A 23,120-nucleotide genomic window follows, 5' to 3' on the forward strand; every position below is an offset into this window, starting at 1 on the left:
AAAAAAAAAAAAAAAACAAAACATATCATAGTAAAATTAATACCTTCTCAGCTTCTCATCGAAGCTAAAATATATAAAAACACTTTTAATAGATGTTTATAATTGTAAATGGTTTACCATTTTTCTGATATTACATTATCTCTCATTAAAATTAAGAAAACTTACTTGATAGTAAAATTATCAATATTATAATACAGATAACTGCAATAATTTGATGTTTTGATCTTTAAATAATAAGGGAGATTTAAATATTTTATCAAACAGTAAAACATTTAAAAAATATAAATATATATATATAAATATATAATGATCAGTTTCATATCCTTCTATTTCTAAAACTTAACATGTTACAGAGGGTGGTGCCCCTCTCTCACATGTTAGGGAGTCAAAGATATTTCTTGGCTAGGCCATTGATGGACAGGACGATTTATATGGCTGGCTTGCACCAGAGACCAGACATCACTAAAAAATTACAAGAAAAATATTGTTGACACCCTGTAGATAACCCGATGTACCAAAACATACGTTTCTATTAGGCCAAGCCAACCCTTTAAAAATAAATTATTATAAATATATTCATTTAAAAAGTTATATATAACAACAATTTTTTTTATATATTTTATGTATAAAATTCAATCTAAGAACAACCAAGATTACATTCATTTAAAAGCTTCAATTAATATAGTTTTAAATCATAAGTAACTAAATAATCATGGCAAGAATATTTATGATACACTTATTAAAATGTAACTTACCTACAATATGTCCATGGTAAATATGGGATGTATCTACATGATCTGGATGTAAATGTTTACCACTGCTATCTAAAACTTCAATTGAATTTGAGAATGTTTCTAAGTCTCGACGTAATCGTAATTGAAAATGATGACCATGTGCTTTAAATGCTAAATTTACACTACTATCTGAACTTATTACTGATCGTTTGGCTCTATTATGACTATAAGCCAAATGTTCAGGATCATAATCAACAGGCTCATAATGAGCTACATATTGATTGAGACGCTTGCCTGTGAAAAATAATTACATTAATTACGAAACATATTAAAAATTAAATCTAAACAAACCTTGGATATTGTTAACAGCTATAAGGAGCACAACAACCATTGAGTAAAATGAATACATATTTTTAAAGATTAAAAAAAAAATTGATCACAGGCATAAAAATAAACATAAATAATTGTCACATTAATGAAATAGTCACTGTAATAATTAAACAGGAAGTAATGTAATCAGATTTTTTTTATTTCAAAAAAATCATTTTTAACAACATTTTTCGAATTTCCATTTTCACAGATCTGTCAGGAAGTATTCTTTGTTTTTTATTTGAGGCTCACAATTTAGTGATTTAAGCGATAATAGTACAATTAAGATATAGATAAAACAGACCGGTGCTGCCAACACTCAATCGAACACAAATATTTAGCTTTTATTAAACTCCAATCAAAATAAAATTGATTTAAATTATACATTTTTATTATTATAATTTTATTAATAAATTTATAGTTTTGAATTCTACATATTTGGTAAACAAAAAATTCTACACTATTTATTATATTGATTTTTTATTCTTTATCACTAGTTATATGAAATAAAAACACTGTTAAATCGTTTAAGTTGATTGTAATTCATTGGCCACATTAGCTGATGAGCTGATGCAATATTTTTCACACACACCATAGTACCCACATTTTTTTTAGAATTTACAGTTTTGGAATTCCAAATTTTACTTTTTTTTTGCCATTGTTAAACTATAGTTGTGTAACTAAATTTGTCAAAAAATGACTGAAGAGGAAACTGTAAGTAAATCTTCAATAATTAAGTACCTTGATAAGTATTTTTGTCGTGTTTTCACTCTAATGTTAAAAAAAAAACAATCTCCGTCTATTTATTATTTTAAGTTATACCAAACTGTAGGTTTATTAAAATGAAATCTATTATTGTGGTATTATATAAAATAATTATGTATAGAAATATTTTTGTTAAAAATTGTAGACTATCTACTAACACAATTTTATCAAATAAACAAATGTTCATTAATGTTACCAACTTTTGCATTTACTTATGTATTTTGAATTTAAATTGGACAGTATTTACTAACTATTTGTAATTTTATTATGAAACTCTTTAAATATATGTACAACTAATAAACTGATTTCAAAATATATTTGTGGTATAAGTAGTTACTTAATATTTCTTACTTTTAGTAGATTACAGTTTAATTATAATAATACATTTTTTAATAAATTTCGATTTATAATTTTAGTTGTTTGACCCATCTATTAAAAAGAAGAAGAAGAAGAAGAAGTTTGATCTTGATAGTGCTTTAGCAGCTGAAGGTGGTTCTGATGGGCAAAATGAACAAAGCTTAGATAAGGAAAACCAAGATCCTGTTCCAGACCCTGATGAATTTGATGGTATTTAGTTATTTTAAATTTTGACAAGGTATTCATTATTATTAAGTAATTTCAAATATAGATGGAAATTTAGATCTTGATAACTTTGGCAAAAAAAAGAAAAAGAAAAAAAAGGTTACAATTAATTTAGATGATTTAGAAAATGCTTTACCTGATAGTTCATCTGCAATGGAAAATGGTGATGGTCAAGGAGATGCTATGGATGTATATCATACAAATTTTTTTTCTAATTATTATTGAAATGTTATTTTAACAATTATTTTCTTTGTAGGATGATTTTGATTTAGATATGGACTTTTCAAAAACAAAAAAAAAAAAAAAAAAAAAGAAGGATATTGATGAATTAGTAGCTGAAGAAACTGATAAAAAGGGTGATAAACTTGATGACAGTAAGTCTTATTTGAATTATTTCTAGTAGCATTGACAATATAAATAGTTTTATATGTTATCTTTTAATATACATGCTTTCACGATGGTAAACGGAATTTGGACAATGGTAAGGTCAAATATGAATCAAGTTTATAAGAAATTTTGTCTACAGTTGATTGATTTATTCCATAAATCCTTGCTAAAAATAATGTGGCAACTATAATAAATAAAATATTTTAAATTATTCAATTTAATTTAGCTAATTCCAAATTAATATAATAGATTATTTTTGTCAAAAGTTGTTATCTCAAATTTTACACAATCTTAAACCTATTTGCAATTCCCTAAAAATTGCCATTATCTTCAATAAGGTTTTACTCTCGATAATTCAAAATAAAATTAATCATATTTTATTATCTTGAATATACAAACAGGTTATTAGTATAGTGAGAATTGAAAATTTTTTAGTTGGTATATATAAAATAGGATAAAATGATTATTGGTTAAGCTATGAAACCTAAGTGTTTTAAAGGAATAAAATCTTTACCAGTTGATTATAGGTCAAATAATAAAAAAACTAACTGTACCGCTCATAATTAATATTGAATTAAATTCTACTAAGTTACACTTTTTACTACCAAATATAACATCTATACTGTTAAAAAAATAATGGGAATTTTTAAATTTTTACAAGTTTGGAGAGTTCAATTATTAAAAAAAAATGTTATAACGTTATTACATAATTTCTTGAAGTATGATCAAATTTTCAGCTGTTCTCATTTTTTACTTTGTCAGTAGCAGCCGTTAAAGTTAAACATGTTTTTATGAGCTTGTCAATTTTCGTTTGTTAAAAAAAATGGTTTAAAAAATTTGTTTTCAATTTTGTGTAAAAAATGAAATCAAGTGTATCAAAGTGTGTGAAATGTAAACAAAAGCCCATGGTGAGTCTGCCATGAGTAAAACAAGAGTTTACGAGTGGTATAAACATTTCCAATATAGCCGTGAAGACGTTGAATATGATGAATACCCAGCACATCAACAACCGATGAAAACATGAAAAAAGTGAAAGACTTGGTTATGAACAATTATTTAAAACACAATCAGAGAAGTTGCTGAAGATGTTGGAATATCAATTGGCTCAGGCCATGAAATTTTTTCGAATGTTATGGATATGAAATGCGTTGCAGCAAAATTTATTTTTGAATTTTGAATATAAAATCGGCAGTGAATGGATGTTGCTTAGAAGTGACTTCATGAAGTCAACAACGATAAAGAATTATTTAAACATGTTATAACAGGTGATGTAACATAGGTTTATGGGCCATAAAAGGCTCAACAAGTGCGACCGAACGTGATGGTTATGCTCACTGTGTTTTTCGATTTTAATAGCATAGTGTATCATGAATTCTTGCCAGGAGGTTATACGATCAAAAAGGAGTACTACTTACAAATTCAATGCTGTTTACGTCAAGCAAACCAAAAAAAACTCTTTTGAAGGCGACAACATAAATGTAGACGAATAAATAAAAAAATATTTCAAAAAACAAAAATTCCCATTGTTTTCTGAACACACCTCGTACATCTATTCATTAAGGTATTAACGGTAAATTTTATTGAAGCATCAAAAGATAAGGAAGACAATGCAGAAAATGTATTATCAACTTTAGAAAACATTTAAGTAAACAAAAACAAACTTTGCTAATAGAATAAAAAAACAAATTCTGTATTTTAAAATTTATCCTTTTTTTTAAATTTTAATGAAATTTGATATTTTAAACTTTTTTTCTGTTCTCTTTGAGATTTGACAAGGGTCTACTATATGCATATATTCTTTTTATTTATCAAAATGAAAAATTGTATTCTAGATGTTGTAATAATATATTATTAAAGTGTTGATTGTTGTTGATAATTAATAATTATTAATTGTGATTATGCAATATTTATACTTTTATTATTATTTAAAAACTAGCAACTGATGGTGAAAGTCACACATGGTTTGGTTCTGATCGTGATTATACGTATGATGAATTATTGACCAGAGTATTTGAAATAATGCGAGAAAAAAATCCAGACATGGTTGCTGGTAAGAAACAAAAATTTGTCATGAGACCACCTCAAGTTGTGCGAATAGGTACCAAAAAAACATCATTTGCTAATTTTACTGAAATTTGCAAAACGTAAGAAATGATTTTCAATATTTATTCTTTGTAATACAGCTCTAATTATAAATCTAATTTCTTAATTTATAGATTACATCGTCAACCTAAACATTTATTAGATTTCTTATTAGCTGAATTAGGTACTAGTGGTTCAGTTGATGGTAATAGTCAACTAATTATTAAAGGACGTTTCCAGCAAAAACAAATTGAAAATGTGCTCAGGAGATATATTAAAGAATATGTTACTTGTCATACATGTCGTTCACCTGACACAATATTACAAAAAGATACTCGTCTATTTTTCTTACAGTGTGAAACATGTGGTTCACGTTGTTCTGTTGCTAGTATCAAATCTGGTTTCCAGGTAAGTACAAAAAATATTTTAACTCGTAAAACTAATGGAAGTTTAAACATTTATCTGATTATTTATTATACAGGCTGTTACTGGAAAACGTGCAGCGATCAGAGCGAAAACAGCATAGTTATTATAAATTGTATTCACGTTCATATTATATTAGATCAGAAAAATAAATTTCAAATTTATACAGCTATTAAAAATGTTTTTATTATTCAATTCTTATAATAAACTATTTAATTAAAATTTTCACAATAATATAAGTAGTTATATTTGTAAGATATATTGTATTATTTGTCAGTATTATAATGATTTTACTATTAAAATCATTCTCCATGTGAAAATTAAAAATTTGTTAATATAAAATCAATTATTTTTCTTTGAAATTTATGCAATAAATTCTAGACCCCACTAAGAAAATATGCTTTTCCAAAGTTTTTAATATTTATATTAATAAAATTAAATTTAAAACTTAGCAAAGCCTATTTTAATCAGTTATGGATAGCTTTTGTGATCTACTATACAGAGTGTTCAGCAAGTAAGAAACGAGGTCGGTTTTTACAAACAATGGGAACAATAGGAACCAGTTTCCTTATTTACTGAACACTGTATAATTAATGTTCTAAGGAATTATGTAAGTGATTGAATTTAGATGAAAAGAAATAATTTATTGAAATTGAATATACCATTTGCTTAATTAAGTTTTTTTTTATTAATAATAAGGTCAACACACCATTACAGTGAACATTTTGAAAAATTAGCTCATTAATAATAATATAATAATCACTAATTTATAAAACCTGATGTTTACCTTGTGTTAATTATCTGTTCATAAAATTCATTGGAAAAAATTGAATTAAATTTTTAATTGAATATAGTGAAACATGAAATAATATTAAGTATAATAATTATCGGTAATTTTAAGAAATTTTTACACTTTAAACAAAGGATGTTACCAATATATTTTTGTTCCTAATACATGATTATGATCATTATTTTTATAAAACCTCTAAACATGATCTCCTAAAATTTTAGGAAGAATAAATTAGAACATTTTTTTCAAAAAGATATTCCGATAACTTTCCGATATAGTATCATAAAATTATCCAAATTTAACAACAAAGTATAATACTCTTACTTAAAAAAATTTAGTTTAGTAATGACTACATCTGTTTATGTGCACATGAAAAAATGAAAAAAAAAATCCAGTACAATAGGGGCGCTGATTAGTTAAAGATAAGCAAAGATAATATCTGACAATTATTAACATCACTATCGTAACAAAATACTTCGATGTGAATCTGTTAGGTTTTTTCAACAGATTAATTTTAATACATTTTGAAGTACAATATTTTTAAAAATTTCGATTTTTTTTACTTTAACGCAAATTTTTCATAAAAACAATTACCGGACATTTTTTTTAAATACTAAAATACATTTCAACATTTTTATATATAATCTAAATAGGTTACAAGTCAGACCTTATTATCTCTAGTATACCTATTAAAATTTTAGATTCAGTGTTTTTAAAAAAATGTATATGTTTTTGAAACTTAAAAATACTGTTTTTTACAGTATCATAATTTTTGTTCTTTGTAGAAATATGCAAACAACTTGTATAAAATTTAACATAGACTAAATGTAAATGCTAGAAACATAATAACATACAATGTCACTATTATGGAAGGCCAATACGTTGACATTTTTTATCGACTTTACTCGAGATATAGCCCTCTTGCATTCACAGTGCGATACTAATATTATTAGTGTAACTTAAGTAGTTAAGTATTTTTACTTCGTAATAAATTTTGTCCTTCAATAATTTGTTTTTGTGTTTTATCAGTTTTTACTCAATAATAGTTTTGAAAGATATTGTTTTCAAAAGCTCACAATATCGGCGTGCAAGAGTTAAAAATAAAAAATTGTGTATAAACCATACCACTAGATATCGCATCGTGTACTCGTAGGACCCCCCCCCACCTTATGATTGGTGCAATTTTACTGGACCCTCGCGCCCAACATATTCACTTTTTGTATCCAGACGCCGGTTTTTAAAGCACGTACGTAGTGTTCAATATTCAGCTTATAATTTCTCATTGTAATTTGAATGTAGTAATAACCTCATTATTTCACATCATTTTCCTAGATTAAAAAGAAAATAGAAGCTGTTATTTGTAAAATATTTGTATCAAGTTCATTGAAATAGAAAAATGGAACATCGGGTTAAAAGCTTCTTAGTGATTTTGACATTAGCTACTCTTGCACAATACTATGCTCAAGAGACGTCAAAACCCAATGAAAATCCTTCTTCACCAGCAGTGAGTATAATATGAAAAACTAACATAATTTCAACATTGATAAGTACGAATATTTTATTTCGTTTTTAATTATTAACTATGAATTATTTCCTCTAGTTAATAAATTATTAATTATGTTTGTGTAATTATATTATATTAATTATCAACATGCTTACATTTTACTTTTATAATTTTATAAATGACAAAAACATTTTTAGACTCCTAATCAATTATAATGGTTAAGTTTTATTTTGTGATTGTTATTTTTATTAATATATTTAGACAAAATACTAATGAATTTTTTCAACAATTTGGGTAATAATCAGTCTTATTTTTGTAAACATGTTATTTTTTGATCAATATTTTACCGATATACCTATTTGGTTAAAATATATGTTCTCAAATTCAAGTACTATATTTTAATCGTAGAAATATGTGATAACTTAGCATGCGTAAATGATGGGGTAAGCTGTTATGGGCTTAGCAAAAGATAATTCGTCGAATTACCTTTTAATTAGATAATACTCTTATCGGACTAACTTACTAAAATTTAACCCATGTAATGTTTAAAATAGTTTTTCATTCATACAAATCTAAAAACTTTCCGTTTTATTAATATCTTTATTTTAATAACAGCTTCATACAAAAAAAATAATTAAAAAGACATTAAAACTCCATAATATATTCACTTTTGAATAATAATTTTGTATAGCATTTTTAGGTTTGCGTGTTTTAAGTACTTTATTGTAAATTTGTTTTTTTCTATTTTACTTTATATTACATATCCGTTTTAATTAAAAAGCGTTACATTAGAATTGAAATTGGATTAAAAATTATTGTCGGCGCTTAGTAAATGAATTTATTGAGTGTTGAACATTTGTCAGTTTGAATGTATAGCATTTAAAAATAAAATAGGCTGATTTGTCGATGATTCATATACTGCAAACAATACTGTAAAATGAACACCTGTTAGTTGTTTGTATGAATTTAAATCGAAAAACAACCTATCTACGAACGAGTTTTAAAATAATTTGAAGTAATATAGGAATTTTGAATTTTATTTTTTACAAACAAATAATTTTAAATATACAGAATATTGTTTTACTTGTAATAACCAAAATATATTAAATATAATGAACTTTTAATTGAAAAATGAGCCCTTTCAAATTATTAAGATATGAATTTATCTAAATTTTGTTAATTATGATTTTATTGTTTAGAGATTCTGGTTTAATTACTGTACCTAAATTTGTATTCTGTGGTAGCGGTGTAGTAAAGAGATGAGAGGTATAGTCAATATTTCACCAACAGGGAAATTGACTTAGTGAGATAATTTTGTATCCCTAGAGTACAGGAATTAGTTCTGCCTTATTTATATATAACAAAAAAAATTGTAGTATTTTCATTAAAAATATATCAATGTTTCTTTTGATATTTTATTTATTTTACTTGTAGTTATTAATTAATACTTGTTCTCTCATGATTTATGATGGGTATTTATTATGAAGTCTATTTTCTATCAATTTTATGATATCTAATGTGTAATACCCTACGAATGTTGTTGAATGCATTAATTTCGTGACTTAGGTATATAAAATTGTTAGCGTTAAATATTGTTTTTATTCACGCTAATTGCATATGCACTAAGTATAGTATATTGATTAAATACGCTAAATTTATTAATGATAGTCAAAGGCATATTTATGGGGAAGGTATATGGAGTCCTCCTATGGGTGTAAAATAATAGAAGCGAAAGTAGTGGAGGGGTGAATTTTCTCATTACTCTATGTTCTAAAAGCTATCTGGACCCCTATACAATATTTCTAAATACGCTACTGAAAATCGTTTTGCTGTATATTAGATCAGAAACATATTTCATTAAATAGTTTATACCTCTTTTTCTTAAAATTACATTTTTTAGCTTCGATGTTATTAGTTTAGATTGATTTTGTTCAGTAATATGTCACAAGATCACAAAGCGTATCTTGTTAAGGCTATTAGTGCTAAATTTTCAAAAATTCCTCTCGGTCCCAATAATAAAAATATTTGTAATGTTAATATTTTTAGTTTTCACTTTATATTGTAATAATAAACTGGATAAATTATTACAAAATTTTTGTTAATAATACATTAAACTTTTGTCTCGCCGACAAAGTACTTTTTTTGCAATTCAATCATTAACTTAGGATATTTTTTTATTTCAATTTTTGATAATGTTCCAAAAATCTGACTTTCTTAAACTTACATTAAATTAAAGCTAATACATTGTATTTTAAGATTAAAAAAGAAAAACTATTCGAAATCATGATTTCTGGGAGTTTACTGGATATTAAAGTTAAAAATCTTACAATTTTCGGTAAAATTAGTCAATTTTAAAATATTTTACTTAGTAACGGAATGCATAAATCATACTAAATTATTTCAAAATAAAGCTGGTGTAATGTATTATATGATTACAAAAAGTAAAACGTTCCAATGATTTATTCTCTATGAATAATTAAAGTTATAAGACATGTAATTTTTGGTAGAAACGTTAAATTTTTTTTATTATGTTTCAATTACGCATCGACATATGTGTTTTAGACATAAATTTTAATTACTCTTAAATATCAATCAATACTAATCTTAAAAATGCCTGAACTTTACTTTATTGGATCTTTATTTTTTATAATTGAATCATGTTTACTCATTTAGTACTCATAGTTATTTTTACAATAATTCCTTTCAATTTAGATTAAGAAATTTATAATATATTATACTATATGTAAGCTATAGTATTGGACTCAAAATGCTTGTATCTCAACAACAACTAGTTCAAAATAACACAATTTGCAGATGTTAATAAATATCAGTATAAACAGTTGTTTTTGTAATTTTTCAAAAAAAAACTTTAAGAAATAAGACGTGTAATAATAATGCGTCTTATTTTTTAGTTATTTTCATTCATAATTATTGAGACACATACATATCAATTTACTGAATAAAAAAAAAAAAAAAAAATATTTCTCACTGACAGAAATTAAATTTTTACCTTTAAAAAGATTATAAGTAAACTAATAGAGAAATCTTTTTTTCATGTTTTTATTATTTTAATCTTGATTATATTTTAAAAAATAATGAATATTTGTCTTATAGGAACATAAATTAGTTATCTTCCTTAAACTAAATTAAAAAAATAAAACTTTCAAGTATAAGATGTACAGTTTTATTAATTATTAATATTTCAATATTTTAAGCGTCAATTATTACTTAAAAGTTAAAATCATTGAATATTACAAATGTTATTAAAAAATATGTGGGCATTATTATATTTTTATTTTTTTATTGAGGTTTGTTCTTCCCCATTATTGACAATATCGTGTCAAAGGTTTAAGGTCACTTTTAAAATGTATGAACCTAACCTTATATCCTTTATTCATGTGATATTATAATAAACTATTTATAAAAAACCGATTTTATCGTATTCTAAAATTCCATATTATAAGGTGTACAATGAAAATCAATACATTCTGTCACCTGTCAATTTTATCGAAACATTTTATATGTAAAAGTTATGTAAATAAAAACTATGTTAGGGGAAAATACAACTAATATGTCTAGAGTATTATTATTTCGGTCAGAAGGTCAGTGAGTTTATTCGTTAATAAAAATAATTAAGTGAAAATGTATAGGTATTTACCTATACAAATGTATTTACCAAACACATTTCGATTTCAACATAATGAAAGTTTGCACATTTTAATTATAAAAAATTCATTTCTATAAAATCATAAAAACTAGCGGAGTGTAAATTTGACCAAAATGTTATTGTTTTATTTGACAAAGTTCTACAGTTTATATATACCTAAATATTTATATGAATGAATAACCTTAACCTTTAAACAAATAAATTATATTTATGTAATTTTTCTTTTTACTAATCAATTATAAATTGACTAAATTAATTTTTATAGATATATTTAGAGAAGGAAATCATTAAATTTATTATATATTTTCGTTTGACTTATATGAAGCCTCCAAGTTATTGTTTTGAGAGAAATAACCATAGATCAATTTTCATTTTATATTGTAATATCGTAATCTTTAAACAGATGTTAAAACTTAAGGGATCATACGGGAGTAAAAATTACACAGAAGTCATATTTCAGTGTTCAAACAGAAATATCTGAACTGTTTTAAGCTTTAGTATAATATGGTTTTTAACTGTCCTACATGTCATTTGTTACATTGCTGGTATTGTTTCACGTGACCCAACAGTATCGTTATCGGCTTGCCACAGCATTACTCATCCTATGAGTCAAACAAAAGTACTTTTTTCTCAACAATATGCATAAATGTTACTTATTTACATGCTTTATTTTTAGTCGCTATAAGAATAATATATTCATATTCCACAATTGACATGAAAAAGCCAAATATTATTTACACGATGTGTTCGTCAAAAAACGTTGTTTTTCGTTTGTTTATAACGAATTTTTTCAAGTTTCAATGTGTTAAGTATAGAAAATTAACGAAAATAAATTCAACGTTCACTAATTTTGTAATAATTGAATTTATTAATAAATGACTATTTTGCATTCATCATCACATATTAAATTCGGTTTTAATGAGATGATTTATTCCTATAAACTTAAAATTATGTTTTGTTTAAACATTTAATCATCGCGCATAGGTTAAATAATTAAAGAAAATATCATTTGAAAAATTAGTATTAATTGATTTACAGTACTATATAAGCTTATTGAAATTTATAAATCAATATTTTTGTTTGAAGGCCTTTAATTTGCTACGACTGAATAATTTTTGAGTTATTTTTTAAATATAATTATTAAAATTCGTACCACATATCATTGGTTTTGTAATCTTTTAATTAGTTTTGTTATTCAGGGTCAGTTTTGAGCCTCAATATTATTTTATTATAGACCAGTGTTTGTTTATTCTTTGACAACTACAATATTTTGTAGTGTGCACTTGACCTCTAATGAAAGGAAATCTGTTTTCCGACTTGAGCAATATTCAAAAAAGATATTTTGTATCGGTTCATTGATTATGTGGCGGTGTGTTCTTTGATTGACTATCTCCAAGCCTGTTATTATTGCTTAGACTATCAACACAATACACTGAAAGCGAACGACAGGAGATAGCGTCCTACGGGTATTCGTAAAGGTAGAATAATTGCATTTGTCCCCTGAAGGTTGTATTTTGTTTCACATGTTGATCTAATCTTCAAGTTTGAATAAATATTGTAAAATGTATTTTATATGGTTTTATTTTATCTTATTTTTTTGGCTATGAGTAATAAAAAGGTATAATCAATATGTTTACAAAAATTGTAAGGGTAATAACATATTTATTTTAATATATTTTTAATTTTTAATGGACAAATTCATGAATTCAATAGTTAAAAATTGATTTGCTAAAGCGATTACAATCGCTTCAATGAGTTGTACTTCTGGTTTTCATACCAAAATCTATCTTAAAAATTATTAGCTTAATTATAAATTTATTTTAATATTACAATAGCTAGTACTACTTATGAAAATGATTTTTAAATTAAATTTTTTCCTTTTATTTTAAATATATTTACGCATTAAAATTATTTAACTAATTGTGGTAATATTGACTAGTATATTTTTTTTAAAGTTTGACTGTCGAGTCGAAATTTTAACCGGATTCCTAGTTTTTCTGTTTGTTTAATTAACGGCATTGTATATGTTTCTGAATACATATATATATATATATATATTATTATAGCCAAAATAAACTTCTTATATGAGCTTTGTATTAAGTTTATTTTTTGAAAACCTTATTATTAAAAAAAAAGCCATGAATTTATACAATTATAGATTAGTCATATCGCCATACTTTTTAAAATACGATTACGAAGTCGACTGCTTATGTTAATGAATATTGTATTATAAAAAACGACTAGTGTAAACAGTGAAGACGATTGTTAGTTAAGCATTTTTTTTGTAAATAGATATTTGAATTTATTGTTACAGACTTCAACTCAAATCACTGAACCTGCAATATCTTTTGGTTAATTTATTTTTCAAAGGTGTTTTTTTTAAACATTATTTATGGAATATTTACATTGCACGAAGGTTGTGCGTGTATTTTAACCATAACGACGTTGTGAACACTTTTCTATAACAGTGTTTAGTGTTTGGACCGTACACTAAATATCTGTTTCCGCCCATTTTTATCACCTTGTTTATATAACTCTAGACGCGATTATCTTGAATACACATAGTGGGTGGCTTATTATGTGGTCTTACTGAACTAATATGTTTATGGGAGATGACAACGATTCGTGTCAAACTAGTTACCCAACTTAAAAATAAAAATAAAAAATAGTGTTACTCCTATAGTACATTAAATTTGGTAACATAGGGCAGTGTATTAAATATTTTATAGAAAGATTGAATATTACTAATTATTAGATGTAGTAATGAAAAAAAATTAAATTTCACGAGTTAAAAAGTCACCAGTTTTTTATTTTTGTTAGACAGCGTTATTTATTTTTAACTATAAACAACTTTCCTCTTGAAAATAGTAATTAAGCTATGTTTACTTAAATACTGTATTTTATGATTAAAAGGTATAAAGAACATTTGTTACACTTAGAAGGTAGATCATTGTACAACTTTTTACTAAGAGAACATATAAGAGTATTTGTATTGTCCTTCCCTTTTTGGTTAAAAGCCAGAATTATTTTTCTATTTTTTAAAAGTATTAAAGGCGTTTTCATATTTTTTTTGGCGGGGGCAATAAGCATAAGAAATTTTTGAATATCTCCAAAATATATCTGTACCATTTCTTTATTTTTATAATGGGGGTTTTATTCTTTATGAAAGCATATAAAAGTATTTATAAAATATTGTGCATGTAATATAGTTATCCCCCTTGCTTTTTGTCATTATTTAAAGAAATTTGTGCGTACTAGAAAAGATAATAAAGAATAAATGTAAAAAACATAACATTTTTATGCCGACCGATAAATTTTTCGAATAATTATTTTATGTTATAAATAAAAAGTGAACAATGAACATAGTTATAGCGATATCTTAAGACTGAACTTCGTTAACAACATAATTATTTTTAATATAATAATATTTTAGCTATACTCTGCACTAGTAATTAACAGTTATTATATTACTTGGAGTTTAATGGTTTTCGTTATACCTACATAGCGTATTATATCTGTTTCACACTTGTGTATAACTTTGATAAAATTACAATGAGTTAATGACGTTGTACTATTTACAAAGTATGTGTCTGTGGGCTGTGCAAAATGAACATATTTACTGTTCTGGTTCTATTTGAAATCAATGTATTTGAGAACTCTAACAAGGTTCTTGTACATAACATTTATAATTTGTATTAGTATTTGAAAATTTTGTTAAATAAATTTAAAAAATTGTATTTTATATAAACTATTTTATTATTATTTGATAAGCTACGATTTCAATATAGTTTGTTTAAAGAGAAAATAAATATATTAATCATTAAAATTCAAAAAGTAAAATATTTCTATTATAATTCAGTTTTTTTTAGATTTCATATAATAATTATAGTATCTAATTATTGATTTAACTTTATGATTATATTGATGACATTTTCATAAATAATTATTTTAACGAGAAAACGTTTACTGAGATTTGTCAAATATACAAATGAATTAATAAAAACTGCTTAAATAATGTATGGGTCACTTATTTGAAGCGACAGCTTATATTTTAATAACTTTTTTGGTGAAAAACAACTATAGAAAATCAAAATAAAATAACAAATTTTATATCCCTAATACAAAATCTTCAATTTTTAAGTTTTTGAGTTAATTAATTTTAGTGGCTAAATTCATAACTAAGGAAAAGTTCATCGATATCATTCATTACTTTATGTATTGAAAAGAAATAATATCTAAGGATATGTAAATAAAATAAAAAATTATTTTACTATTTTTTTTATTAAATTTTGATGAATTAATTTCCTAGGAATTATCAAGTAAAATGTCATCGTAATTATGTCCCTTTATTTACACATTGAATTATTTTAAATTAGCTTCTGAGTTGAAGTTAATTCATTGTACAAGTTACGAAAAAGTGATTTTTTTATACTTATTTTGAAATATTTTAAAACTATGTTAGTTCTTGTAAAAAAAAACTCCTTTTTATGTGTACCATCTAGTGAGTGCAATCGTTGTTAGATTGAAGGAGGGAACTGTTGTCGTGAGGGGCGATAGTATTCGCACGCGGTTGCAAATAATAAAATGGACCAGACAGAGTGCAGGTCCCCTTCATTTCTTCTTGTACACCCGCCGACCGGTCTGCTATTTTGCAGACAGGCCTACGGGTGTGTACAACTTGTGTTAGTGTACTGAAGGTGCAGCTGGGAGGGTTTAAAAAAACTTTCCAAAACCTTCCCCTGGTATTCCAGACAATACAGACGTGCGCCAACCCTTCGGTCCAACGTTACCCTATTGAATATCTACGCTTCTTTTCTCTATAGCCATGAGTACCGGTATACTACAATACTTTATGCTGGTTAATTATTAAAACTGTCTGCAAAAATTGTGGTAGTGGTAAAAATTGTCGAAATTTACTAAAATCATACAAAATCATTGCGATTTAAATATTCATATTTAATTAAATGTTATTTAAAATTATTTATATAGTTTCAGTGGTACAAATAGTGTGATTTATGGGGTTGTAACACCCCCCTGAAATTATAAGTATTATAAATGGAAAAAAATTGTTAAATAATCTTTTTTTCTGTCCATTGAAATATAATTCAGTATTGATCATATATTATTGTATTATGTATTATATCATGTAATTTTTATGATAAAATTTTATTGTTTGAGTCATTAATTCATTAAAAGTTTCCTAATTAAACATTAAATTTGCATTTATTAATTTATTTCTAAGAAATTATGTTTTTTGTGTTTGGACTATCTTGTAAAATTATGTAGATACTTTGTATTAAAAAAATAAGCAAAATCTAAAACCTATCTGTTTTTATTTGTGATAATACTATTTTTTTAATAGTATAAAAAATGCATTTGTTTTATAAAATCAGTTAAAAAGAACGTATTTAACGTATCTAACTATTTTTTTATTGCGATATGAAACAATAAGAGGGAATTTATAATAAAAAAAAAAATTATATTAACTACTTTATCGATACACTAATAATATCAATATTAATATTCAAAATCTGATCTTAATAAAATCAAAGTCTTTGTAGGCTTAATAATAGATAATAAAGCAAATTTTAAATTATTATTTTATTAAAAGAACGAAATTTATAATTTTTTCATACATTTTATTTTAATTAATGTTCAATATGATATTAGAAGCCTGATAATTACAATTATCACTAAGAAATAGAAAAAGATGATCTGAGATAAGACTACTAGTCAGTGTTGCTATTCGTGTACTCTCGCTAGTTTGAAAGGTCTGTGACAGATCTTTCAAACTCCTTTTACTTGATAAATTGTCAGATTCTTGGAGAACGATTCTGCTTCCTCTCCTTGAGGAGTTATCACCCTCAGAGGTGAATTATTTATATATCGATAGATAGGACTCCTATTATAGGCACAAGTAGAATGAAATTTTCAAGGGTGCTAAAATAATTTTGGACCCCCTAAGTTAGTAAAAAATGTTGCTCATAGTTTATTTTTACACTATACATTTTAAATAAGTATAATGTTTCATTGAATTATTTTTGTCTTTTGATCATTTATATACCTATGTTTATCGTTTATATTTTCAAACGAATGAAAGTTTTAAGGCCCCACTTCTTAAATAAATCGATAAACATACGAGAGATCCACTAGAATAATTCTGGTTTTATAATTGGCCCATTCATCTTTGATTGTTCCCTATTAAAATAAAAGAAAGATAAAATTTACTTTGAGTAGTAAAATTAATTTTGGCGTTTAAACATATTGCACTCCATTTGAAAAAATTAATATTGCCTCCATTTAGAAGAAGTATCTTTGTAAAGATATAACAAAGTGGTAAAAGATAAGAAAAGACAGCTAATTAATAGATACGTTGAAATTTTATAGTTTTTTTTAAATATTTTGTCTTTTTTTTACAGAAAATTACTGTACAAGTATTTTATGAAGGCCATTCTGTAGATAGTAAAAAATTTATCAAAGAACAATTAATACCTACAAATAAAGCATTGAATGAATATATGGATATTAAATTGATGCCTTTTGCCTTGGGTCATGTAAGTTTGTAGCTTTTTATAAATAAATATGTTAATTACTAACAATATCAAAAGTATATTTAAAAGCAAATTAAGTAGACTATATACTAGAGTAGTATTTTTTTTTAAATACTTCTAAATTGGTAGTATGGAAAAGAGGTGCCAGTATAATTTAACTTGCGTAAGCCAAATAGCAGAATTTTTACTAAATAATATTACTAATATAAAGAAATTCTTTAGAAACAATTTTTCATTAATTTTTATCAAATATTTCTAGATTCAAAATCAAAATACTACTGAATATACTTTAACCTGTGGAAGTGATAAATCGAACAATTGTATAGAAGACAAAGTACATGCTTGTGCTATTTCATTATTAGACCAAAATAAAACTTTGGACTTCATAAACTGTACAATGTTGCTCGAAGAAGCTGATGTTAATGAAAAAATAAAAAAAGTAATAAAATATTAATAATTTATCCTTTATATATTGTCATAGTTGCGGGTTTTCTTGGCCATAATGAGGTTATGTCCGGTCAACAGTTGGTGTAAAAACCCTGTCAAATCAATGTAAAGTAGAGCCGACATCAAATAGTTGAAATAAAGCTGAGGAAATGATGATCTCTTAAATATTGTTATAGTGCTAGAAAACTAATTAAAATGATTTTGTATTTTTATTTATGAATTTAAAAGGCGAGCAAGAATAATTAAGGATTTGAGAAGGTTTATAAAAAAATTCATATTAAATATTTTTTTATGTAAAAAATTATTTTTTTCAATTTCTTCATAATTTAATGAAGAATTCCTATTAAAAAAGAATAAAGTATAGAATAGTAACTATTCAATACTATAAAAATAATTCATATTTAAGTAGTACAATAAAACAAATTTATATAATTATGAGTAGTTGGATTTTATTATTTTCAAAGTGTTGAGCTACCACTACCAGGATTAGGTAATTATATTATAATATGTGTAAAATGTATAAAAAGTACCTATAATATTATTAAAAAGTTTTTTTTAAGTCTAACTAGATCAACTGAAAAAATGTTTTTTTTAACATTACTTTAACTTTGATTAGGTATATTACGTTATATCATGAAACTCCTAAATTTACTGCAGTTTACAACTATAATATTTTTTGCCAATTATGGTCTATACTTAAATGTTATCCTTTTTTGTACTTTTATATTTTTGTGTAATAATGAGAATTACTTGATCTAATGAAATTTTAAAAGAATTTCAGTAATAATATTTTTATACAGGCCTCGAAACCAAAATGTTTTTGGTTTTATTAACATATCTAATAAGTTAATTGACCTATATTGAATTATTTTAAAAGAATTTGTAAGGTCATATTAATTTTTGAAACCGAAAGTAAATGTAATCATTTTCAAAACTTTAAACAAACTGTAAATTTGACCATATAAAGTTCAATTTGGATTTCAAAGGTAGTCGCATAATAAAATACTTATTAAAAATAAATAATATATTTGGTTTTTGTAATAATTTTTTCAACAATACTAAAAAAAAAAAATGTATATAGATGAACTAATGTACGATAAATTGACAAAAACCAAAAAATTCTATTCCTTAAATTTTATAGGTTTAAAATAAATATTAATTACATAAAAATTTATTTATTATGTGTGTTACGTAAAATATTTTTTTAAATAAATTTTTATGTTTAAAAGTAGACGTATAATACATAATATGTATGATACTGTATAATACTTATTAATAATAAGTTATTATACTGTGTATGTTATACTAACACAATCCTGACCACTTCTGCTTAATCCCCCCCTCCCCAAAAAAAAGTTTAATACAATCATTACTACTTTTGAAAAAATTCAAATACTTTATGAAGTTTGCTATTTTTAATTTATTACAATGTTTTTTAAAATCAAAAAAAAATTTAAAAGTCCAATGAATAGACATTTTGGCCTATGTTCTGAAAAATGTCAATCTTATATTAATTTCTGATGATACTATTGGGAAGTGTTAATAGGTCTTATTCTGGGGGATGTAAATATACTTAAAAAAATTGTATACCCTTCAAACCAAAACAAAGTGTACCTATACCGCTTAGGAATCTGACATTCCTGCATTTTTGGTAATAAAGTTAACTTAATTTTGTTCTATAAAGTTATATAGACATTGTACACAATGTAAAAAAAATATATATATATCTACAATGAATTACCACCAAAACTGTATTGACATATAATACTTCTAACAGAAGTAAATGGTTTCAAATATATTTACAAAAGTAAGAACATATTACAGAAGTGTTGCTACATGTGTGAACTAATTTCAATCACTGAAAATTTAAGTAAATGTCTGTACTTGCAGGTTTTAATAAATTAAATTTGTGAATGTTGCTTTAGATTCTAAATTATTAAGACGTACAATATAAACTATCAGACATTTTTAAAAGTAACCAATAATGTATTTTTTCTTTTTAGTGTGGAAATGATATTAAATTAGATTCAGATGTAATTAGTGGCATTTCTAACTGTGTCAATAAAGATTTTTATGCCCTTTTAAAGAAAGATGAAACTGCTCATATTGAAGCAAATATTAAGACTGTGCCAACAGTTTTCATAGCCAATGTAAGGGCAACCAGTTATTATAAAATAACATAATACTGTATGTTGTATAACATACTGATTTTTTTTTTTTTTTAGAATAATACAGAAGACACTGCGGAATTAGCAAAATCAGATTTGAAGAAAGCAGTTTGTGAATCAATTCCTGAACCTAAACCATCTCAATGTTCTACTAGTGGAGCTGATGCAATAATTGCTGGAATGTTACCTTTATTAATTGGTGCTTATTTTTTTATAAAATCATTTTAAATCTTGACATCTGTTAAAATTACTTACCTATGTAGGTTAAAATTCTAAAATTTAATTGTATTTTCCTATAAATAGCTATTAAATAAATAGGTTAAAATCTCCTTGTTTTAGTATTTTAATATTTACTATCATATATGTATTTACTATATCTAGATTTATAGCATTTCTTCATTTGTTATTATATTTTATTTTATATTATATTCTGTGTGCATTTAATCAATTTTTATTAGCTCAGTAGATGTGTCATTTACAAATTTTCCAGTAATTATTTGTATATTTTCCAAATAACGTATGGTTTGGTTGAAAAACTCTGTTCTTAAATTTATTTAAGATTTTAAATTTAATGTTCTCAATTATTTTCATAATTAATTCTTAACTACTAGAGTATCATATAATAAATAAAAATTGGCCAAACTAAAAATCATCTTTTACTTGCTACCATAATTTTAAGCATTGTTAAAAATATTATTTTATAATAAGATAGAGCTTATATTAAGTATTATTGTATTTCTAATGTGTGTGAAATCAGTTAACTATGTATTATTTTAATTGAGTTGTAATATTTTTTATAAGCTTATATTATTTCTTTACGCAAAATAAAGAATTTAAGCATATATTTCTTCATTCAATTATTAATTTTTATGTATTATTAATTTTTTTTATTTATATGTAAAGAACTAATTATATAAATAAACTAGTAGAATATTCTAAAAACACCATTTAAGAAAAAATTTTTTATCTTTCAATATGATGATGGATCAATTGATTTTCAATGTATTTAACTATATATAATTTATTAAAAAATATCTTAATTCAAATTTTATTATATCTATTATAATAGTTGGATGTGGCTGGTATAGGAAAAAATTGTATTAAATTTACTAAAATGAAGTTTTGTTACATCTCTTTAAAAAAGATAATGATTTAGCATAGATTTGCAATATCCTATTTTTAAAAATCATTAAATAATGAAAAAAATGTTTGCAATTTTTCATTTAATGCTATTAAGTTATACTGATTTTTCTATTTTAATTATTGACAAATATATAGATTTTTATTTGAAAGTAATACAATGAATACAAGGTGGTTTTTTTAATGCTGGCCATTCAATTTATCTTAAAATAAAAAGATAGGTATAAATAATAGAACATTTTAAACTTAAATTTTGAACATTTTTCGAAAATGCCGCGTCTTCTAAATATAGTTTAATTTAAAGATTATGTTATGTACTATAACTTAAAAAAAAAAGAAATTGTCTGGCGACCCATCACTATGGTAAAAAATGCTTCGATTCAAATCTGTAGATAGTGTATAATTTTTAGAAATTGGTAAATTATTTCAAAAGCAAAATGAACTTCTATTTTCTTATTTCCTGATTACAAGTTTTATGATGTATAAGAGCAATATAAGAATAAATATTTAATAAATTTATTTATTAAATTTGTTCGACTTCGATGGCCATTTGCATTTAGAGATGGGTCGTTGAGACAATTTTTTTTAACTTATAGTACGTAATGTAAGCTTTAAATTAACAGATATTTAAAAGACGCAGTATCTTTGACAAATTTTCAAAAGTTAAATTGAAAAAGATCTACTTATTATATCTATTTTTCAACGCCCCTCGTATAAGGGAAAATCGTCCGATTAAAAAAAAAAAAGTATGTCAGATGAAAGGGCTTTTAAAAGTATTTAGAAACAAAAGTTTATGTTGATCCATACATTTTTCAAAAAGTTATAACAAGAGAAATTGAGTGGCTATGCGTAAGAAATATACGGCAGTATGAGCTATACTTATCTACACTACTTACCCATTTTATTTATTAAATTCCTTGTTTTAAATACTCGATAAGTATTTATTTTTATATTTTTACTGAACATTTTTTGTGAGAAATGTTAAAATATGACTATTTTAAAATTAAAACAAAGGAGTATAAAAATGATTTAAAAAAAATTACAATAAAATAATTTTTACATCATAAGTAAAAACCCAGCACAGTGGCAACGTGGCATAGTTAAGACAAGTATAATGATATCTGACAGTGATTAAAATCACTATCATATAAACGCTTCGATGCAAATCAGTAGATAGTATTTAATTTTAAAAAATTGGTGGATTATTCTAAAAGCTACATGATTTCCTATTTCCTTATTTATATCTTGATTACAACTTTTATGATTTATAAGTGTAATATATGAATAAATATATATATATATATATATAAATTTAAATGATCCATTCAAAAAATTATAGCGTTATAAAGTTAAAAATATAAAATCGATAATTTTCACACAAAAATAGCATTTGGTAGCCATTTTTACCGTGAAGACAAAATAAAGTCCGAAATTTGTTTTTTCATAATAAAGTATATTACATAAGATATATATAAAAGTGTCAGACTTTCTGGAAAACTTTTAAAAGTTAA

General features: G+C 24.4%; 3 protein-coding genes across 6 annotated transcripts in view; 2 read left to right on the plus strand and 1 right to left on the minus strand.

Moving 5' to 3' along the window:
- The window catches only part of LOC126894393 (disintegrin and metalloproteinase domain-containing protein 10), a 12,424-nt gene extending 11,059 nt beyond the window's left edge, over window positions 1–1,365 (minus strand). For both annotated transcript variants that reach the window (XM_050665367.1, XM_050665369.1), the window contains exons 1-2: window positions 1,086–1,365; window positions 756–1,028 (exon numbers count right to left, since the gene is read on the minus strand). In XM_050665367.1, coding sequence (XP_050521324.1) covers window positions 756–1,028; window positions 1,086–1,143 — 331 coding nt within the window. In that variant the 5' untranslated portion in view covers window positions 1,144–1,365. The remainder of the gene's footprint in view (window positions 1–755; window positions 1,029–1,085) is intronic.
- A 272-nt stretch (window positions 1,366–1,637) lies between these two features.
- Window positions 1,638–5,521, plus strand: LOC126894421 (eukaryotic translation initiation factor 2 subunit 2). 3 transcript variants are annotated; one of them, XM_050665453.1, is made up of 8 exons: window positions 1,638–1,817; window positions 2,285–2,435; window positions 2,509–2,639; window positions 2,707–2,824; window positions 2,899–2,931; window positions 4,774–4,981; window positions 5,054–5,327; window positions 5,401–5,521. In XM_050665453.1, exons 1-8 carry the CDS (start codon window positions 1,800–1,802, stop codon window positions 5,443–5,445), a joined length of 978 nt encoding a protein of 325 aa, XP_050521410.1. In that variant the 5' UTR covers window positions 1,638–1,799; the 3' UTR covers window positions 5,446–5,521. The 3 variants fall into 3 exon arrangements, with proteins under 3 accessions (XP_050521410.1, XP_050521409.1, XP_050521411.1); XM_050665452.1 differs by having other exon boundaries at window positions 1,640–1,817; window positions 2,497–2,639; XM_050665454.1 differs by lacking the exon at window positions 2,899–2,931 and having other exon boundaries at window positions 1,642–1,817; window positions 2,497–2,639.
- Window positions 5,522–7,231: 1,710 nt separating this feature from the next.
- On the plus strand, window positions 7,232–20,881 carry LOC126894431 (GILT-like protein 1). The gene is made up of 6 exons (XM_050665474.1): window positions 7,232–7,378; window positions 7,465–7,636; window positions 17,723–17,857; window positions 18,114–18,293; window positions 20,305–20,451; window positions 20,527–20,881. The coding sequence occupies exons 2-6, from the start codon at window positions 7,529–7,531 to the stop codon at window positions 20,695–20,697; spliced, it is 741 nt and encodes a 246-aa protein (XP_050521431.1). The 5' UTR covers window positions 7,232–7,378; window positions 7,465–7,528; the 3' UTR covers window positions 20,698–20,881.
- Window positions 20,882–23,120: the final 2,239 nt, after the last annotated feature.

The sequence above is a fragment of the Daktulosphaira vitifoliae genome, unplaced genomic scaffold, assembly GCF_025091365.1.
Source record: "Daktulosphaira vitifoliae isolate Bord-2020 unplaced genomic scaffold, ASM2509136v1 Scaffold_1, whole genome shotgun sequence".
NCBI lineage: Eukaryota > Metazoa > Arthropoda > Insecta > Hemiptera > Phylloxeridae > Daktulosphaira > Daktulosphaira vitifoliae.

Bases quoted from the DNA above. Each gene is read 5' to 3' on its own strand.
- LOC126894421 (XM_050665452.1), top strand. The intron at 2,640-2,706 runs GTATATCATACA...TTTTCTTTGTAG, and splicing joins GTCAAGGAGATGCTATGGAT to GATGATTTTGATTTAGATAT. The intron at 4,982-5,053 runs GTAAGAAATGAT...CTTAATTTATAG, and splicing joins TTTACTGAAATTTGCAAAAC to ATTACATCGTCAACCTAAAC.
- LOC126894431 (XM_050665474.1), top strand. From the start codon at position 7,529: ATGGAACATCGGGTTAAAAGCTTCTTAGTGATTTTGACATTAGCTACT. The intron at 7,637-17,722 runs GTGAGTATAATA...TTTTTTTTACAG, and splicing joins AAAATCCTTCTTCACCAGCA to AAAATTACTGTACAAGTATT. The intron at 18,294-20,304 runs GTAATAAAATAT...TTTTCTTTTTAG, and splicing joins TTAATGAAAAAATAAAAAAA to TGTGGAAATGATATTAAATT.